Source organism: Harpegnathos saltator, unplaced genomic scaffold (genome assembly GCF_003227715.2).
Source record: "Harpegnathos saltator strain DR-91 unplaced genomic scaffold, Hsal_v8.6 scaffold283, whole genome shotgun sequence".
Classification (NCBI taxonomy): domain Eukaryota; kingdom Metazoa; phylum Arthropoda; class Insecta; order Hymenoptera; family Formicidae; genus Harpegnathos; species Harpegnathos saltator.
This window is the reverse complement of record NW_020230076.1, coordinates 664,693-685,913: the sequence shown is the minus strand read 5'-3', so window position 1 is coordinate 685,913 and position 21,221 is coordinate 664,693. Positions and strand designations below refer to the sequence as shown.

Here is a 21,221-nt window from a genome sequence, read left to right as displayed (position 1 = left end):
ATGTTCTCCATCGCGCGCGCGCGCGCGAGCGAGCGAGCGCTTACCCCCCACGCCCGGAGCAAGCACCTCCGGGCTCTCTGCGCGCGAGTCTCCGTTCGAATCGTCGGCTGGAAGACGAGATTCCACGAAGGAACGCAGCGGAGTTTATTTAAATCAGAAATAACTCTCTTTATCCCCCGTCTCCCCACCTCCAAAGTATATCTCGCCCCTATCCCTTTCTCGCGCTCTCTCTCTCTCTCTCTCTCTCTCTCCCTCCCTCCCTCTCCCTCCTGTCCCCAACTCCGCATCCCACAACCCGTTTCCCGTCGCTCTCTACTACGAGAGAGCCTCGCTGGAAACTTACCGGGTAACTTATAACGCTTAAACTCCGTCAATGGTAACGAGGTTCCGCGCTTCTATCCGCTCTAATAACATTCCCATAACAAAACGCCTGTCTTCGTGGGATGTAGCGGCGCGCGCGCGCGCGTGCGTGCTCTCGCGATTTCTCCGGACGATATCCAGAAGTCGATACACATCCGACATCTGGTCGGTCTAGGATATCCTTCGAGCGGGAGTCCCGGTCGATCGTAATCCTCTCTTTAGTAGTTTTACCCCGAACACTTGCTTGCAACTCTCGCGAAGAATCGCAAAATGCCGCGGTCGTCGCGTGCTTCTCTCCTCCTCGTCCGTTGGCCCTCGCAGCATTCCTATGAACGCGCGCGGAGGAGGACTCGGATGATAATAACTCCACGAACGTCCCGAAGACCGCGAAGATCGGGCTCGCCGAGTAAACCTGCCCGAGTCTGAGAAATGCGAGATGTGTGCACAGCAAGCATCGTCGGCGTTGGCGGCGGGAATTCGCGCAAAGTCGAACGGACTCATTCGTTGCGGACGCGAATATATCTCGAAACGGAGCCCTACGAGCTTCAACATATTGGAAGGATGAGGGGACTCGCTTGGAAGGGTCGATTTCGACGAAGCCGAAGGCGACCCTTCTCGATCTGCCGCGGGACCTCTCTGTGCACCCTCACACACCCACACGTACACACATACACCGCGTGCGCGCGCGCACACAATCCCATGTTCGCTGATACACGCGCGCAATACGCTGGTAGGTGGATGTTTATGGCAGAGCGCGAGTATTCGATCCAATAACGGCTTTATAGCTGACATCGAGCGAGCACGCCGCGGTTGCTCGACGGCAAAATGTTAGGAAGCTCCTGGCCAGAGCCGAGCCGGAGGACTGCGGATAAGCCGGGATCACAAAAGGCGAAGTGTCGTCCGGATCGAGATCAGGCTGGGCCGGCTTCGCGAGCGGAGGATACACGCGAGGAGAGGAAATCGGCGGCGCGGGGAGGGAGGGGGTTACAGCAGGCGGAGGTGGAGAGAAGATGTCGTGTGTCACTACGCGGGGATTATAGAATTTCAGGTCGCATCTCGAAGGGTGTTTGTATCGGCGGGGATTGTCGACTTAATTCGACCTCGACGAAAATACAACGATCGGGCGGCGGGGTATGCGCGTCGAATTTCTGCACAGACCCCGCTCGAGACGAGATCAATCTTTTAATCGTAGGAAACGGTGTTCCTCCCGAACGAGAGTTGATTTTTTGCAACGGCATTTTCCGGCATCATCAGAGCAGCAACGTAACGACATTGAAGCGTGCGCTTTCTCGCCTCGTACAGAAGAGGAGCAGACGAAAGAATAGCCGCGATGTCGTTGCAACTGCACCACGTGCATAACGCTGAAAGGAAACGTCACAAAGGAATTGTTACGGATACGGCAGATAGACAACGCGTATCCCGCTCGATCTCAAAGCCAAAGAGAAAGGACCGAGGCATCGCGCGCGCTCCTCTTGCGACACGTACTGATATATAAATGTACCCGCAAAAATAATAATGTCCTCCGGCTGCCTTTCCCGGTGATGTACGACCCTATAAATGTACCCGGCACCCTTGTAATGGGGTTCTGCTTACCGCTGGGGCTGCTGCCCCTTGTACGATTACCGGCGCGCCCGTATTCGCGCCCGGGCTTTCTCGCGATTGATTGTAACATCTCGCCCTTTTTCGCGCGCGACCTGTCGCCGACAATGATGATCCTCCGTCGTCGTTCGACCCGGCCTCTAACGACGCCCCGTGCCGTGTATTCTCGTCGGTGAATTAAATTATCGGAAGATGAGGCATCGCGCCAGCTGTGCGACGACAGCTGCGTGTCATCGCGCGATTCACCTGATCTCGAATAATTGCTGCAGGATGTCGCGCGCCGACTCGTTACTGCCGTTGCTGCCGTCAGTCCGGTTTCAGAGTTCTTCGGCGAGACCCAAGTCGAGCGTCGCGCCCAACACGCTGAGGGAATACGGCTAATTGTAGCACGGAGCGCTTGAGATTGGTCGCCGAGTATTTTGTCCCGCGGACGTGTCGCGCAAAAAGTACGGATCTCTCGATTAGAACGACCGATGGATTAATCGCGTTAGAAGCGCGAATAACGCTGCGCCGCGTGCTTAACGCGCGGATCCTGGGATTTGATAGACTTTTAATCCGATCGCACTCGAAAAATATGGACCTCTCGATCATAATTAAATACAGTGTGTACATCGCGAAGAGAGCGAGGGAGGAGGGGACGAGAGGGGAGGGGAGGGAAGAGTTACAAATGGCCGCGGGAAACATTTCCCGGATAGTCCATGAAATCCGAAACGGTTTCGAAATATCGCGATAAAGCAGCAAACAACGCGCGCGCGTGGGGATGTTCGCATATATGCCGGTGTCCGGCGCCAAAGAATGCTCTCATTTGCGTTTTGTACGGCGCGACCGACCGACAAACAAAAATAAAAGTCAAAAAAAAAGAGAAAATAAAAATACACGCCGGAGAAAATCGTCCGTAAATACTCGGCTCTGCCGAGATATAGCGGCCGACTGTAACGGTGTGACCGTTTGCTCGATAATTATTGACGCGACTTGAAACACACACGCACGCACGCACGCACGCAGGTGTGCGCGCAGTTTCGCGGCAACAAAAGGTCCTTTATCGGGATCGGCCGCGATTCGTAATACACGGCGTACATCGCGGGAAACCACGAGTCGCTTGCTCGATGGCGCGACTCGCGAGTGGCCCGGCCACTCTTGGGCGTTTTATCGCGCGAAATTGCTCCTTCCATTGTACCCATCTCTCGGATACCTGCGGCGCGATCGATCGTTATTATTCTAATTGCGAATTCGCGCTCTCGCGGGGCCGCGCGCCGCCGATTGAAATAGCGACCATCGCGCGAAATTTTGCCTCGCTCGCGTATCACGTAATGGAGGCGATTGGTACGTCGCGACGGACGTTACAACATCCTTCCATCTCGCTGTTCCGAATTGGCCGAACGGACAAGCGGACATCGCACGCGCGCGAATAGATCATTGTGCTGAAAATCGCGGAGCACTTGAGAGAAGGAGCGAGAGAGGGCGAGAGAGAGAGAGAGAGAGAGACTGAGAGTCATGTAAACGTGCGACGTGCACGTTCGTCGACGTAAGTGTTGATCTTGGATTCAACGGCTCTCCGGCGCGCAGGATTTCGTCCCTATTCGCGCGAAAACCCAATTGCTCGGCTCTATGCGTCATTAGTGCTGGAAACGGAGTTAATGCCGTTAAATCCAGGTCGGTTGGGCCGGCCGCGATATTATTCGCACTTGTGCCGACCGTTCGCATGTACGTATATACGTTCGTTCGTTCGTTCGTTCGTTCGTTCGTTCGTTCGTTCGTTCGTTCGCTCGCTCGCATGTGCTGCCTGGCACCTGCACAGGTGCGACTCGCCGCGCCGTACTCTCTGCACTGCGCCGCGCCGCGGCGCGCGAAATGACGAGTCCTCATGGAAATGCGAATGAATGATCGTTCGTCCCGGCTAACTCGATTTCCACCAACGAACCGTGTGCATTTTTATCCTCCGGATCCTCCCCTTCTCGCCACTCTCCGTCGACCCGTCGCGTAATGTCCTCCCGGCGAGAACTCATTGGAACATTTTCTTCGCGAGTATTAATTCAATAGTCATCGGGAAATCACCGGCCGACGAGTCGTATAAATATTCATAAGTACGAATTTTATCGCTCGATGATTGTAGGGACATTCGTTTGCTCGCGAAATGGTGGTCGCGCGCGTTTCGTCGTTTAACTTTCATCGCCGACGATAAATCCCATCGGTGAATGTAAAAACGGCACGTGTCGAATTCGACGGAGCGCCGATCCGGAAAGTGTCGACGATAATCGCGACTTGAATTACACGTTTTATACGCCGGTAAAGCAAACTTTTCTTGTTTTCCTGTTTGAATTTACCGACGAGAAATTTTATTCCCTCGAACGTTCTATCGATATCAAGTCTCGTCGCTTTGCCAATATTTTTCAAGTACTCACGCTTCATTCAGCAAATATTGCCGATCTACGCGCATAAAAAGTAGGTCGCTCCTCTAATGCAAAATAAGGTACGCACACGGACACACGCGAGAGCGCCTGTTTATACGTGCAAGAGAGTAATTTCTTTCTTTTTCTTTTTTTTTCGGACTAACCGAAGACGAGTAACGAACGAAAAGTAATGTGCGTTTCGCCGAGTCGACGGAGCCTGACCTCGTATTGCCGCGGCATATTCGACGCAAAACCAAACGATTGCGCTTATGACATTCGCGCGTTCTTAAAATATTTATGTTAATTGTAGGGGGCTCGATCAAATCGATTCAAATAGTTTATTCGCGACGTATATCCGGAGACATACGTACACGCGCGCACACACACACACACACACACACACACGTTCACGCATGTGTTGTTTACACGTCGCGAACAACAGCCGTAAACATTCTACATTTACTAATTGCTTTCTCACTAATTGAAAGATTATATCAGCCGCGGATCATAGTGTGCGGATACAAAGGATAGTTTGCCGAAGTAAATACAAATACCGCGGGAAGTAATAGCACTGTTTGCTTAGTGTTTCGGTTGTACGTTTACAATTAATTAATTTGTCCGTTGCATGCGTCGTAATTAGCGTAAGTGTTCCTGCCAGATCCAAAATGCGCCGACGTGTGCGCGCTCGCGGGGCTAAAGTAGTAAATTCGAAATAACGCAGTTTGCGTATTATCGCGATAATCTCACCGATTATTTCGTTGCGTAAAAATGAAGTTGGCGGATCTCCATAGATACTTTCTCTCTCTCTCTCTCTCTCTCTCTCTCTCTCTCTCTCTCTCTCTCTCTCTCTCTCTCTTCCTCCTCCTCGAAATTTTGTCCCTATTTCTGCGTCGCGAATGTTTTTCACTCCGATCTTGGCGAACTTCGCGGGGTTGCAACGCGCGCTCACCTCATCCACATGAGACTGCATTTCCGTCCGAGACATTCAGAATGACGAAACCAGATAGACGCGTGATAATAAACATAATTAGACGCGCGCGCTCTTAGACAATCGCGTTATTCGTCCGCTCGTCGCTCGCGCTTGCAATTCTGCAACGACAGTTCCAGCTGACTCGCCGGGATCCTCCCCGCCGGACGAGCAGCGGCAAGCGTCCCGTGCTTTTATATATAAAAAGCTATCATTCGCTTGTCTCCTCCTCTCGAGGACCACGACGAGGAGACGCGATGAGGCTTTAAGTAATATCGATTCGACGTGAAAAGGCGAGTGCCGGACGCGGGAGAAACGAGAGGGGAGGATGCTCTTCAAGGCGGAAGAGAAGAAGCGAGCGATGCCGAATAGCATCGATATTGAATTGAAAATGGATCGCGCACGGGAGACAGAAAAAGGATGGAAGGAGGGTTAGGCAGCGGACGGGCGGGAACGAAAAGCTCATATAACTCCGATAACGGCGCAGTACGAATATAATCGCGATTTGTGCATAAACATTCTCTCACTCTTCAGCCCCATCCCCTCCGCCCTCGTCCGCTTTTCAACCGTTTGCTTATCCGCCGTTTACAGATTATCATGAGCTCGAAAATGCAGTTATCGCGAAACCTCTTGCCTCTCCGACGACAATTACGCGACGTTTTATTAATTTTTCTCTCCGCCCCCTCCTCTGTCTCTCTGCCGCCATCTCTCCTACCTCTCGTTCTTTGCCCCCCCTGTCCCCTGTCCCCGTCCCAGGGCGAATCTACTTTCTATATTCCGGCTCGATTTCCGCCTCAGCGAAATCGCGGTCTTCTTTCTCATTCTTCGTGCTTATCATTCGCTTTTACCTTCCTCCTTCAGCCCCCTCCCGCCATGCACCCCTGCCGTCGTCGTTGGTCACGATAATAAAACGTTCGGGGAACGATAGCGGTGTAATGCTTTTTAGTAAGTTTCCTCGATAAACGTACCACTTGACTGTCGTGGATGCGACTTCGCGACCGAGTCTTCGGGGAATTCTCCTTTACGCCGAGCTGCGCACGAGGACATTCAGGAATACGAGATTATTAATTTTATGAACACTCAAAGGCAAAGGGAATTCAGGCGAAATGTTCTCTCGAGGAGGAGACTGCGTCTCTCTCTCTCTCTCTCTCTCTCTCTCTCTCTCTCTCTCTCTCTCGCTCGCTCGCTCGCTCGCTCGCTCGCTCGAACGACGCCGAGATGCTTTTCTTTTCCCCCGCTTGCACGGTCCACTTTTATTTCCGACAAAGTAACAATATAAATTATTACGATACGTAATACGACGATAGAGAGGGATCGGCCCGAACAAAAGGACCCATCCGCCGAAGCGAGCGACGAAGGAAGGAAGGAACTGTTACACGCGGCGGGGGCCAATCGCGTGTATTCCTTCTTCGTCGCCGCGACATGGCGTAATTAAAATGAAATTCCTCCTCGCCGGGCGAGCTCGCCCGCGCACGCTTGTTTTTCCCTCCGCCGCTCGCTTGAATTTTGCCGTCTGTTCCGAGCGTGTTTACGCGATGCGAGCCTCAGATATTCCATTACGAGCCGCGCGCTCCAAGGTAAATATAAAAATGCTTTCTTTTCCTGCCCGCGTGTTTTACGTCGCCGAGAATAAATCGGAAAGTAATCTCGCGGGATAGTTCCCCCGGGAGGGATCAAGAGCTCGGCTTAAAGCAACCGAACGAGTCGGAGACTCGCGCAAGTGTCCGTCCGCGGTCTTTCGCCGCATCGTGACGAGATGGAACGATACTTCGCTCAACGTCCGTCGTCAAACGCGACCGTTTTACGCGGGAAATGACCCGGGAAACTCGCGGATCAGACGCGAAAAATATGCGAAAGCATACTTGCACCGGAGTCCGGATGTGCAACGTGGCGTCACCGCAGCATACCGTCTGGCCCATAACTGGCGTAACCACTTGATCGAGTCGGAGGACGGAACTTTCCTCAGGCGGCCAGGTATTATTATCGCGAACAGTCGCTATCGGCGAGTCGATTATGATCAGTATCGTAACGCGCTGGTAGGGAAAGTGTACATAAAAAATGTACGCATTAATATAATGATAATACATGTGAAATACGCGCGGCGAAATCGCGCCATCTCGCTTTGCGTTACTCCCAATTTGTAACGGGATATTCGTGGCGCAGAGCGCGGCGGACTCCGCGCCGCGCGTATCACGGGCCGGCACAACTAACGAGAGATCTCCCCTTGTATCGTTGCAGGCATTTCTGGAATTGGCGGACGAGGGTGCTGCGGCTACCATGGTGACCTATTTCGCCTCTGCCATGGCTCAGCTCAGAGGCAGAGCGGTCTACGTGCAGTTCAGCAATCACCGCGAACTCAAGACGGATCAAACGCACTCCAACAACGCGGTCAGTAGCCCAACAAATGATGTCGCCAACACCTCTGAGGTCTGTGTCATACTTCTTGCTTCACTTTTTCCGCTAATTACGCGTATCGCCGCATGTTCAGCCTACTGTGCTGCGCTCGTTCGATTGACTTTGCGAGTCTCGCTTCTCTGAGAACGTTCTCAGAACGCGCTTTACGCCCTGCCCGAAACCTGCCCCTTGTACTCACACTCGTTTTGCGCGTCCTTGAGAACAATGTCCGCGCATTCCCTTGCGAAGTCGAATCGTCCTCTCTCGCCCCATCGAGACTCGTACCGTCTAAATAGCGCGTCTCATGCATTCGCGGAGAATCCTAGCGAATTAATAGTTTGACGAAGCGAGTGTGCAACCCCATATATATACTACATGGGCTGAAAAGTCTTTGGCCTGATATATAGATGGTGCCACAAACTAAAAATTCTTATATTTCCTATAGAGTACCAACCTTAACTTAGATGCTGCAAAAATTTCATGATATTTCGTTGACTCGTGTACAAGTTTCTAGCTTTCGAAGTGACGTTACCTCTGAATTTATCTTTACTATGGAAAAAAGTGAATTTCGTGTTTTGATTAAACATTGCTTCCTGATGGGAAAAAACACTGTTGAAGCAAAGGCATGGCTTGATAAATGTTACGGCACATCTGCCCCACCGAATTCAACCATCAAATATTGGTTTGCTGAGTTTCGTCGTAACCGTACGAGCACAAATGATGCACCACGTTCAGGAAGGCCAAATGAGGCAGTTACTCCAGAAAACATCCAGAAAATCAGTGAAATCGTGTTGAATGACCGCAAAATGAAATTGAGTGAGCTAGCTAACATCATAGGCATCTCAAAGGAACGCGTTGGTCATATCATTCATGAATATTTACACATGAAAAAGCTTTGCGCGCGTTGGGTGCCGTGTTTTTTGACAATTGAGCAAAAAGCGGAACGTGTTCGACTTTCAAAGCAAAATCTGGCCCTGTTTAACCGCAATAAGAAGGAGTTTTTGCGTCGATTTGTCACAATGGATGAAACATGGATCCATCACTACACACCGGAGTCCAATCGGCAGTCAGCGGAGTGGTTATTGCCTGGTGAAAGCCGTCCGAAGCGCCCGAAGACACAACAATCAGCCGGCAAGGTTTTGGCCAGTATTTTTTGGGATGCGCATAACATAATATTCATTGATTATCTTGAACATGGTAAAACTATCAATAAAGAATATTACTGTACATTACTGGATCGATTGGACGACGAGGTCAAGGTCAAACGGCCACATTTGGCAAAGAAAAATATTTTGTTTCACCAAGACAATGCTCCAGCTCACTCGGCTCGCGATACGACCGATAAATTAAAGAAATTGCGCTATGAATTGGTCCCGCATCCCCAGTATTCTCCAGACCTGGCCCCCAGCGACTATTTCCTTTTTCCCCGACTGAAGCAGTGGCTCGCTGGTAAAAGATTTTACTCGAATGAGGAGGTCAAGTTGGAAACAAATGCCTATTTTGAGGGACTTGACACCGAGCACTATAAGACCGGCATCGAAATGTTAGCGGACCGTTACACTAAGTGCATTACTCTAAATGGAGATTATGTCGAGGAATAAAACACTTTTTTCATTAAAAAATCGTTTTTTCATTGTTAAGCCAGACTTTTCAGCCCATGTAGTATATATATATATATATATATATATATATATATATATATATATATATCTCTCTCTCTCTCTCTCTCTCTCTCTCTCTCTCTCTCTCGCGAGCTTCTCGCACGGCTCTCTACACGCCGTTGATGACGTGCGGTGACTTCGATGCCTCGAAAAGCAAAGCTGATGAACGCCGGGGCGGGCCTGAAAGAGGGAGGTATCGTCATCGTCGTCGTCGTCGTCGTCGTCGTCTCGGCACAATGGACGCGTTAACCGCGCGCGGTCGTCGTCGGGTCGTCGGGTGTGCAAACGGCGAAGCGCTTCGGCGCGGTGTGTTATTCACGCGGTCTAGTTAATTAAGCCGATACCCGGGCCCTTTGCACACACCCTGGTCGGCCATGTCGAGCTCAACGTTGAACGGGTGACGCAACCATGCGAGAGACGCCATGGCCATTTCGCCGTCAAGTCAATCTAAACACTCGCGTCCGCAAACTCCGTTATAATTAATGCGTCCATAATTTATGAACGATCCCTCGGGCGCGAGCGCGCCGATGTGTCCTGCATAGCCTTCTCCTCCCTTTCCCCCCGTTGCGTCCTCTTTCAGTTCTCCCGCTACGCGTGACACACTGTCTGTCACGCATACTACTCGCAAGTTGCGCGTGTCATCGTACACCGATGGTCGTCATCGGAACTAGTTAACTCGCCGCGTAATTCGGACGCACGAATCGGCCGTTTCGAATGAAATTTGTCAGGGAATTAATTAATCAGCGAATGCGCTCGCCGGTGTATATCAATTAACGGAATTCGGTCGGAGATTGGTGTGCGCTGTCGGTGCGTTACCTTATGTTTCGTCGTAGTCGAAAATCCAGCTCGGTGCGTAACTTTAAAGACAAGGAGAAAACGTCGAAATCGACAAATTGTAAGACGCGTCGTTCGAGCTCGAGCAAGACTCCGTTCCGAGATGTATATACCTCATTCTCTGGATCGTCCAAGTCGCCGCGAACGAGCTCGTCTTTCAATTCTCGTCGCGGAACCCGGCATTATCGTTAACCAGGCTGGCCAATTCGCGCCGTCAAGCGTTGGAACTCGGCAAAGTTCCCCCCCCCCGATGCCACAGTCGGTCTGTCTGTTACCCCCAAGTCACCCCCGGAGCCAAAGCCCGAGTTACCGAACTGCTGCCGTTCGCCACCCTCGAGGGCGCAACTTCGCGGTGGAAACGGACACCGATTCCCACGGGGAATCCTTCGGGAAAGTTTCGCCAACGTAGCAGCGGGGGCTGCGGCTGGCGGGACGCTGATGGTTCGTACAAAAAATAATAAATAAGGCGGTAAATAACCCGATGACGCGCGTCCCCGCCGTCGTCGCCGATGCTCCTTCTTGACGCGCGGAAACTTCTCGATCACGCATGTAAAGTTTACATGTCCGCGCACAGTTGACAGGAGCCGTCTAATGTGCCGCTGTGGAAATTCATGATTCGGGAAAATCGCCGCGCGTTTATCGACGCTCGCCGAGACGAGGTTCCGCGGAACGAAAGTCGCCGAGTGCATTCGATCAGTTTCATCCGCGACTTCTCTTTGCGATTCTCTGTTCGCGTGGAGAATAGGTCGTCGAATTCGGTTCCAACTGAGCCGTGAGTGTTGCTCGTCTCCACGTCGAAAATAATTCGATGAGCGCCGAAACTCGAGCTTCAGTCTAAACTATTCAAAGTGTTTGCGTTAATATAATCTTCGATCCTGGTTGGCGAGGTTTTTCTTCAAGGTGGAGCCGCTCGTTCGAGTAACACGGCCAAACTACTCGTGCGCACCGACCGTTTTTGCACTCGGCGGTAAAGAGCCCTGAATCAATAACATTAAACGAAAATTTAATTTCCTGTTCTATTTCGGACGAATTTCAAGCCGAGACGCGAGTTCTATAAAGAAAAGAAAAAAAGATATATATATATATATATATATATACGTATATACCTCCCTTTTCGGGCGTTTTTATCAGATCACGGTTTAACCACCGAAGAGTGTGCCCTCCTCGACCTACTCGCGCGACGTTCTCTTTAATTACTCGTCCAATTTCGGGCACTCTCCGACGACCACGACGGCGCCGCCAGCGCCAGAGAGACGGAAACGTTCCACGTGTGTTCCAACGCTATTCCCATAAAAGCGACATTAAAATTATCCTCTTATTTTCTCTGTGCATAAAACGCGACGACGGTGCGTCCCGAGAGAGGGATGCAAAGGTGGTCGGCAGAGGGTTCGGTTTCTTGGCGAGTTCGCTCTTCCCTCCCTCTCCCCACCACCCTCTCTCCACTACGGTCGAATGATTTCTCGCCAAGCGTCCGGGCTGACAAACGACGCCGAAAAAGCAATCGCCGTGAAAGCCTCGGCGATGCACCGCGTTCGTGCACAGCGGCCTGTGTGTGCGGCTCTCTCTCTCTCTCTCTCTCTCTCTCTCTGTGTGGGCGACGATGATGCCGGAAATTTCGCGGCACCGAACGCAAGACGAACGTCGGCCGTAGCCTCTGACCGATGTGCCTCTTCTCCCTCCTCCTCCTCCTCCTCCTCCTTCTTCCCCGTCTCTGCTCCTCCGGCTCACGGGAAGAAAGAAGTCAATTTTACAACGCGAGCGGGCGAGTGTCCGCGGCGCGACGGCTGCCACGAAACGACGCGCAAAGCGCGCGCCTTTTATCCCCGATTAAAATATCCGACGCGCGTCTGTCTCGAGCGCGCGCGAGTCCTGTCGCGTGTCCGTCATCTTCGCGTAACTCTCAACGGGACCGTACGTAAATTTCGAGACGCCAAGAAATCGCTCCGACGCGCGCTCCCTTCTTCAGCAGCATTTCTCGTCTCTTCTTAATTCCGTCTGTCTTTCTCTACGTATACGATTACGTTAAAAATGCAGGAATATTAATGAGCAGAAAGAGAAGAACACTCTCACGTGGCAAGAGGGACGACGGGCGTCGCGTCGCTCGCGAGAGAGGCCGGGCCGAGAAGTCAATATCGATTACCCGAGCTACAATAATAGAACGCGGAGCCGAGCGGACCGGACGAAATGGGTCGGCGTAGGTGCGAAACGGCCAACCGGCTCGAGTCGAATTTAACGAGAGAGAGAGAGAGAGAGAGAAAGGGACGCGTCTTTATGACGCACCGCCGTGCGGTTTACGCGACCGGGCCTGAGGCTGGTGTGTCGGTTAAGTAAACGCCCGGGTCGGCGAACTCGTTTAATAAAAACGCCATGCGCATTGTTTAGTAATTAATTTAAAGTCGAGCTTGTACACGCCACCTCGACGCATAGCCCCAGCCACGCTCTTTAGCGCGAGACGAGCGACGTAAAAATGGGCATTTCAAGCATAACGGATGACGCACTCGTCCCCGACATTCTCACTTTTTCCACCTGCCTCTTTTTTTATGCGCTGTCGGTTAAAGGTTTGGAATCATCTGCTGATTTTTCATCAAAGCGAATCTTTTAATTCACGATGTGAACTGTGTAGAAACATTTCCGTCGTACCTGACAAAACGTGAGATCTCCTGTCAAGTAAAAAAGTCAAGTAAATTGCAGTTTTATTGCAGGTATGTCGGTAATTACTTTCCGGTTTTTGTAACAGATGTCACTAGCCATAAGTATGCAATGTTATGATTTGATACATATGTCATTTTATTCTACTGACATTAACCTCAAAACTACACAAGTTACGTTCCGCCAAAATAACAGCGTTATAGATTAATAATTTTTTGAAAATGTCGAGTTTTGTGCCTGAAAACGTGCACCTGCGGCACGCATTACTTTTCTTGTCAAATCAAAAGAAAAAAGCCGCTGAAAGTCATCGTTTGCTGGTAGAGACTTACGGTGAGCATGCTTCAACCATAAGAACATGTGAAACGTGGTTTCGACAATTCAAATGTGGTGATTTCAACGTTCGAGACAAAAAACGTCCTGGTAGGCCGAAAACGTTCGAAGATGCGGAATTGCAGGAGTTATTGGATGAAGACCCAACACAAACTCAAAAACAATTGGCAGAAAAGTTGAATGTGAGCCGAGTAGCAATTTGTGAACGATTACAAACGATGGGAAAGATCCAAAAGATGGGAAGATGGGTGCCACATGAATTGAATGACAGGCAATTGGAAAATCGAAAAATCGTCAGTGAAATGCTGCTTCAAAGGTATGAAAGGAAGTCATTTCTGCATCGAATAGTAACGGGTGATGAAAAATGGATTTATTTCGAAAATCCCAAGCGAAAAAAATCATGGTTATCACCTGGCGAAGGCGGCCCATCGACTGCAAGGCCAAATCGCTTTGGTCGCAAGACCATGCTCTGTGTCTGGTGGGACCAGGTTGGTGTCGTATATTATGAACTGTATATTATGAACTGATCGCTACCAACAACAAATGATCAATTTGAACTGTGCATTGATCGAAAAACGTCCACAATACGCTCAAAGACATGATAAGGTGATTTTGCAGCATGACAACGCGCCGTCTCACATCATACAGCAAAACCAGTCAAAGAAGTGTTGAAATCACTTGGATGGGAAGTTTTATCGCACCCGCCGTACTCTCCAGACCTGGCTCCATCCGACTACCACCTTTTCGCATCGATGGGGCTCACGCGCTTGCAGAGCAGTACTTCGCCGATTTCGAAGAAGTTAAAAAATGGCTCGATGAATGGTTTAGCTCAAAGGAGAAACAGTTCTTTTGGAATGGCATCCATAAATTGCCTGAGAGATGGGCAAAATGTATAGAATCAAATGGCCAATGCTTTGAATAAATATATTTTAACTATCCATTGTAAATAACGTGTTTTCTTTAGCGAAAAAACCGGAAAGGAATTACCGACACACCTGGTAGTTTAAGCGACAACACCAAGCTGCAACAAGACGCGTCACAAGTTTGGCTTGCGTGAAAATCCGGCAGTGCATATGTTCTTTTCCCCTTTGTCGAGATCAGTTTGACGAGAAAAAGAAAATTGATGGGATCGGAAAATGGACTTTTACATTCGCCGGTAGCCGAGACATTTTTTACCGGCACAATGCGTTGCTCGATGCTAGCTATCTTTTTTCTTGTTTTTGCGTATATGTATATACATATATATATAAAAATCGTTGCGCATTTTTATTTGATACTGTTTAATTCGATATCGTTATTTGAATTTGCGATACAACGCGCGTTAGCCCGCGGGGAATACAAAGCCCCGGGTAAAAAGCGTCCGGGAGTTTTTAATTTGTAACGGGTTGCGCGGGACGCGCACGGGGCTGTGTTTTATATTGTAACTTTACTTCAACACTAATTGGTATTTACTTCGTACCTTTACGTATCATTGTCAAATATGATGGTAAACATAGTGTACCGGTAACCGCGAAACCACGAAGCTTCCTCTCAGCTAGCTATTTTTTTTTGCTCTCTCTCTCTCTCTCTCTCTCTCTCTCTCTCTCTCTCTCTCTCTCTTTTCATATGCATGTATCAACGGGCTGAACAAACATCCATCGATGGCGCGCGCGAAACTAAATATCGATCTTGTTTGTCCAGTTTGATAAAATGCTCGCACATTTAATTTTTAATCATAATTAAACGGGTCGAGCGACGAAGAATCGTGTGTGCGCGCGGCCTGCCGCTGCCACGAGAGTCTTTTCATGATATTTTCCAAACAAACCGGGGGAAATAAACTCGCACGAGCGTAGACCGAGCGGACTCGATGCGCCATTCGCTGCTGCTGACGTATCCAGAGCGGGGGGCATGTACTGGCGATTTTTCGCAGGCGCTCTCGTCGACGAGAGCGAGCTACTCGAGCTTTCGTCTTCGTTAGCTTGCTGACCTGCGCGCCGAAAATCCGGCGCTCGCTGGGAAAGTTCGTCGCGATAGACCACGCGCGCGGCGCGGCGGAATTTTTATCGCCTCCGCGGTCGGCCGGGGTGTGTCCTCGCTTCCTAATACTTTCAAACGGATTCCGCCGGCGAGAGCCGCGACAGGGCGGTCGCGAGCGACAAAGCCGACGACGAAAGTGTGTCGCCCGGCTTGTGCTCGCGCGAAACAGAGAGGAGGCGGAGGCGGCCGGCTGGGCGCAGACATACACGCTAATGGTTTTTCCGACGAGAAAACTTTCGGTAGCCTTTAGTAATCGCTCGCTCGCTCGCTCGCGTGCTTGCTTGCTAACTAAATCCACGCCTGGCAGGAAGCCTCGTAAAAGGTAGCCTCGTGTCCCCGCTATAACGGCGCGACATAATTCTGCTTTACACCGGCGGCGAACGGCCCGACGGCGGCTCTTTTTTCCCTCCCAACCGGGCAAACTTTCCGTCCGCGAGCGAGAAAGGGGATGACGTCGCGGGTTGATCAGGGGCCGGTTTGTCGAAGGTGTGTGTGTGTGTGTGTGTGTGTGTGTGTGTGTATGTGTGTGTGTGTGTGTGGATCATAGGACTAACGAAATTTTTCGCTCGGCGCGAGCCCCTGATTGTTTCGAGCAGGGTGCGTTGCGTCCATACCATTTGTTCCCCGCGAGTCTCTCTCTATTCTCCTTCGGTGAATAAAATGAATCGACAGAATCTTTATAATTTCGAATGTAGCTCGACTCGCTTCGCGCTCGAACACAAAGAGAGGTCCCTCGCGAGAGTTAATTATAAATTTCGAGGGAGCTATTTTTTTATCTTTTCTTTTTTTTATTTTGCTCTTTTTCCTGTTTCGGCGTACACAAACAGGGAAAGAAAGGCCGCGCCGCGTGCATGAATTTTCTGCAATTAACTCATGTCAACATTAACATTTTTCGCCGGCGTTTACCGGCGGCGTGCGATAAACGCGGCGATCATGAATAAATTAGCGTTACCGCGCGCGGAGTAAACGTGTCCGCCACGACGAGAGACAGGCGTTTGGTTCTTGTCGTTGCTTTTTATTACGGGTGGCAAGGTCATCGCCGCACCGGCACGCTCCGGCGCGTGTTGTGTGTATGTTATCGAACTGTCGTGAGAGACAGACGAAGAGCGCTGAAGACTGAGAGAGATGAAAGCGGCGGCGGCGGCGACGGCAAAGAGGGAGCTAGCGATTGTCGAGCGGGTAAAAGCAATACGGTCAGAATGCAAAGCGACGCAGTGACAAACCGGGAAAACGGACCGCAAAAAGTTCAAGGATAGTGGCGGGCAAAAAGCTGAATATCCGATTTAGCGGCGCGGCGATAAAAATGCGAGAAATGAAATGAAAAAGAGAACGTTATGTGCAAAGAACATTACGCACGAACGACCTGTGTTGTGCATGAAAATCGCGGCGGGGCACGAAGGTAAGAATAAATAAATAAAGAATCGCGCGGGACACGCGCGCGCCACGTCGTGCAATCGGCGATTTTAATATTAATTCGTGTCCTCTCTCTCTCTCTCTCTCTCTCTCTCTCTCTCTCTGTGATTTTCAATCGCAGCAGGAGTGAACCCGACGAACTCGGAGTGCGCGGCATGGAAAACACGCACACGCATACATACACGCGCGAGAAACGTGCCGCGGCTCGAGTTCCGACTTCTCAGCGGCCGATTTTTTAACACTTTGAGAAACGCCCCTGACGTTCAATTAGGGGGTCGAAATAAAATACGCGGCGGTTTAATCTCGACAACGGTTATTAATCTGTTTGCCGTGCGGCCATTGTTTGCGGGCTAATGCCCTTCCATCGGGGTAATTGCGAGCACCGTAAAAGCGGGCGTTAAAGCCGGAAAAGTGATCGTACGTATATATAATCTTACCGCCGGTCCCGGGTGCGGGGGAGGGGGTGGCAGGGAGGGAGGATGAAACAACCGGCGATGGGATCTCCCGCCGCTCTTTTTCTCCCTTCAGCCCGGCTGTATACGTTCGCTAGAGTGGCGTAATTTGGGCCATTGTTCTCGTAGCAAATAACACGAGGGCACCGCAGCGCCGCAACCGGTAGCGGCAGCCCGCTGCTGCCACCCGCTATATTGAATAATTAATACGCGCGCGATGCGCGAGGCCGCGCCATCGCGCTGGATTCGCTCTCTGGATCATCCGTCTCGTCGTCCTCTTCGCTTTCGCCCTCTTCGTCTCCTGTCGCAGCAGTTGGCGGCTTTTATCGATAACCAATGCCACACGCTGATGTCACATCCGATCGCGTCCGTCTCATGAATATACCCTGAAAGAAATCAAAATGCAGTCGAAGGACAAGACACCGGTGCTTTCTAAGCGTTTTAATCTCGAGGCTTCGAAGGGTTGACGATTTTTCGAGGCGCGTGATTTTCCAGGGATTTTTCGGAATACCCCTCCCCCTCTCTCTCTCTCTCTCTCTCTCTTCCTCTCTGTCTCTCACGTCGACTGTGAGCTACAAGGAGGCGGACGTGAAGGAGGCAGGTGAGAAAAGAGGGTTGGGAAATGGGGGAGATACAATGTACGGGACGTCTCACAGAAACAATGCAGTGTGCCGTAGATCACCCGAGACACCCTCCATTAAAAATATTACGCCATCTTGCCCGCGCGTAGCCGTCCTGCGAGCTCGTCGAGTTTGCGACCCCTTCCGTATTCCCGTGGTCGGCGGCTCGACCCTTTCTCTCTCTCTCTCTCTTCCTCTCTCTTTCGCGTTCATTCTTCCCCTTCACCCTCCACAGCCACCCTCCTCCACTTTGGCTGGCAGCCGCGACAGGTCCGAATAACAATGTGCCATTGTTAGACCTACATTCACTGCATCGAGCTCTGAAATATGCAAGCCATGAAGACCGTCGCGCGCGCTACAGAGGCCGAGTCTTCCACGCACCCTTGAGCCACGAAAGCGCGCCCCACCCTTCCCCTGCCACCTCCTCGTCCCCGTCGTCGCGCGTCCTGTGCCTTTCTCCGGCCTGCCTCTGAGCGCGCTTTATCGCAGAGGAAATATCATCCCACCCGACCGACCCTGGCCGTGTCGAAATTTCGGCCCGACCGAGAATGTTTATCTCGCGGCACGAACGCCCGGCATTTCCGCGGATGTTATCTCGCGGCCTGTTAACATCGCCGGCCTGCACTTGATCTCGATACGCACGCGATCGGCCGATGCGCCGTGCGCGATATCATCGCGATGCTGAATCCCTCGCGACGTTAATTCGCGCGAGCACAGATAACGATTTATCAGTTCGTCGGCGAATCGGACGAGCGGGCGATTTTATTCGCGTCGCCTCGTCGCCGACGAAAGAATTGCTCCCCCCACGCGCGACGCTGATTGAAAACACTCCGAGGCCATCCTTCTGACCTTTGCGCGTTTCCGCCTCACCGATTGCTGTTATTATTATCATCATTGTGATTACTACTATTACCATGGCATATGATTGCGTTATCGTGTCGGCCAAGTGAGAAATCGCGTGTAACTTTTGCCGGGGGGGGGGAGGCGCGTCGAAATAGATGAGCTTTCTCGCTGTTGCGCCGGCGAGAAAAGTTCCCTGCACGCGCGCGCTCGTGTTTCCTCCCAGCGTCGCTGTTCGATGCGTACTACTTTTTTTCGGGGCGCCTTTATTAATAAACGACCGTGTAATTCGACCTAAACAGTCGTATAATTCAGCGTTCCCGACAAAAATGCACCTCGCGACGCGGTTGATTAACTTCCGCATCTGATTATTAATTCACGATCCGGAGAGAAGCCGTAGTTACTGGCGCAGGTGTTTTACGAGTGCGCTTTATCGAGCGTGGCTGGTGCCGCATGCAGGAGAGAGAGGGGGGGAGAAAGAGAGAGAGAGAGAGAGAGACGGAGAGAGAAAAAGAGAGAAAGAGAGAGAGAGAGAGAAAGAGAGAAAGTAAACTCGTTTATTTCAACATACATACATACGCGCAAGAAAAAACGACACGCGCTCGACTTCTCGCTTCTGACGTCATACTTTGATACAGCCGGCGGCGTGTGCACAACGTGTCGCGTTTGATTCGAAGATAGTTATTAATCACCTCCCGGCGGCGGCAATGCGAATACGAGGCAAGATAATCGCAATTGCCGCTAACGAACGTTATTGCAATCGTCTGCACGGAGATAATAGTTGACATTAGCATGAACATAATAGTTAACTGCGCCATTTGCGCCACCGCTCGATGAAATATGATCGTGTAACCGATCGTCGAGAGCGGAGCGGCACTCTCTCGCGAAATGCGCGCGGAAGATGTGTGAGAGCCATAGACTTGAAGCGCGCTCGCTTTGCAGGATCTATAATTCCGGAATTGAATTCTGAACGTCACAGGTATTCCTGTTTGCGAGATAACACTCGAAGAATCGGAATTTCATTTACGGACGTGCGCGCGCTCTCTCTCTCTCTCTCTCTCTCCCCCTCTCTCCCTGCGCGCGTTGCACAGCGCGTACAAAGTCGCGCACACGCGAAATTACGTGTCCCGAATTCTGTCGCCGCGTCCAAAGCTGCGCCGCCGATTCGCCGATTCGCCGAGTCGATTCGCCAAGATCGCGCGCAACGAAGCGCGCGAGCTCTCTCTCTCTCCGCCGTGCTAGCCGAGCCGAGCTTTTCGCCGCGAGTTGAAACGCAAACAACGCCGGTCTAATCCATCATTTCCACATTCGACGCGCTCTCCATCCTCCATCATATTTCACCGCGTTGCCGCGAGAGAGGAACAGGGATGAGAGAAACAGCTTTCTCTCTTTCTCTCCTCCCTCCCTCTCTCTCTCTCTCTCTCTCTCTCTCTCTCTCTCTCTCTCTTCCTCTTCCTCTCTCTTTCACTCCGGCGAGAAAAATTGAGTGCTTCTCCGCGTACACAAATCTCAAAGGTCGCCGTTCTCTCTCCCTCTCTTTCTCTTCTCCAGACGGGGAAGAGGGCGACTCGAAAAGTGCGACTCGTCGTTCACCCTCTTCTCTCCACTCCCCTCCCTATCGGCACCGCGTATCGTCGTACACCCCTCTTCTCGGCGTCGATACGCGTATCGCGGGTCGCACACGCGAGCCTATTGACACTTTACCGATACGAAGCACGATGGTGCGTTGGTCGAGGCGTGCGCCGAGATAGATAGATCGTTCATCTTCCCTCTCATACGACATACGGCGCGTCGTACCCTGAGGACATACTCTCGGGGATAAACATGAAGAAATAGGAGCGTCTTGGGAGCGCGAGCGACGGATGTCCCGGACTTTTCGGCGGAATTTCGGCCGCTGTAAATTTTAGACAGAAATTATTCTCCGTCTCCTGGCGAAACCGCGGAGGGGCGGGAGAGGCAGGTCGAAGAAATCGAGTTTCAACAGCGGGAGGAGGGCTGATGCGTTGAAAAAAAAAATTTCCGCGGTGTCCGCGAGCGTCTCGAGAGACGTCGCGAGGGAGAGAAGTCGAAGAGAGGAGACGTGTCCGGGCGTTGTCGCGAAACTTATCGCACAGACACGTTAGTTTCTTCTTGTTCTTTTTTTCTTTTTTCTTCGACGAGTTCGACGGTTTGATTTCGTTGGACGTTACGAGAGCGCGCGGTGCCAAAGGTGGTAGAGTAGCTCGAGTCCCGAACGGGCTTCCCGTACGCGAGTGGCTTTGGGCGCGACGGACTGGAAAAAGGGTGACTCTACAAGCCCGGAAGACTGATTATTCTGACTGCAGAAGAGTCCGTCTGGTGCTGCGCCGGGCCACTCCATCATTTTGACAGCGGCGAATCCCGCTCGTAATGTCGTCCAATGAACGCGCCTTCTTTATCGCGCTCGCGGGCCAGCATGCGCGAGCATTGAAATAAAAGGGGAAAGAAAAAGGAAAGAAACGCGAGCGAAAAAAAGCAAGGAGGGAGGGAACGAGGACCGTGAAAAAGCGAGAGACGGCGCGGGGTCGAAAAACTTCGGGGCGTGTAATGAAATTCGCGGTGCGTTGCGCGCTACGTACTCGCGAAAGAGAGAGAGAAGGGGGGGCGGGGGAGGAAATGGAGAGAAGGTGGGTGAGAAAATGGTGTCAGGGTTGCGGCATGATTGAAATCGATGGCCG

At 51.4% G+C, this 21,221-nt stretch overlaps 1 protein-coding gene across 13 annotated transcripts in view; it reads left to right on the top strand.

Moving 5' to 3' along the window:
• Nucleotides 1–21,221, top strand: part of heph (polypyrimidine tract-binding protein 1 heph) — a 420,294-nt gene that overhangs the window by 357,263 nt on the left and 41,810 nt on the right. For all 13 annotated transcript variants that reach the window (XM_025299499.1, XM_025299497.1, XM_025299496.1 and 10 more), the window contains one exon: nt 7,555–7,743. In XM_025299499.1, coding sequence (XP_025155284.1) covers nt 7,555–7,743 — 189 coding nt within the window. The remainder of the gene's footprint in view (nt 1–7,554; nt 7,744–21,221) is intronic.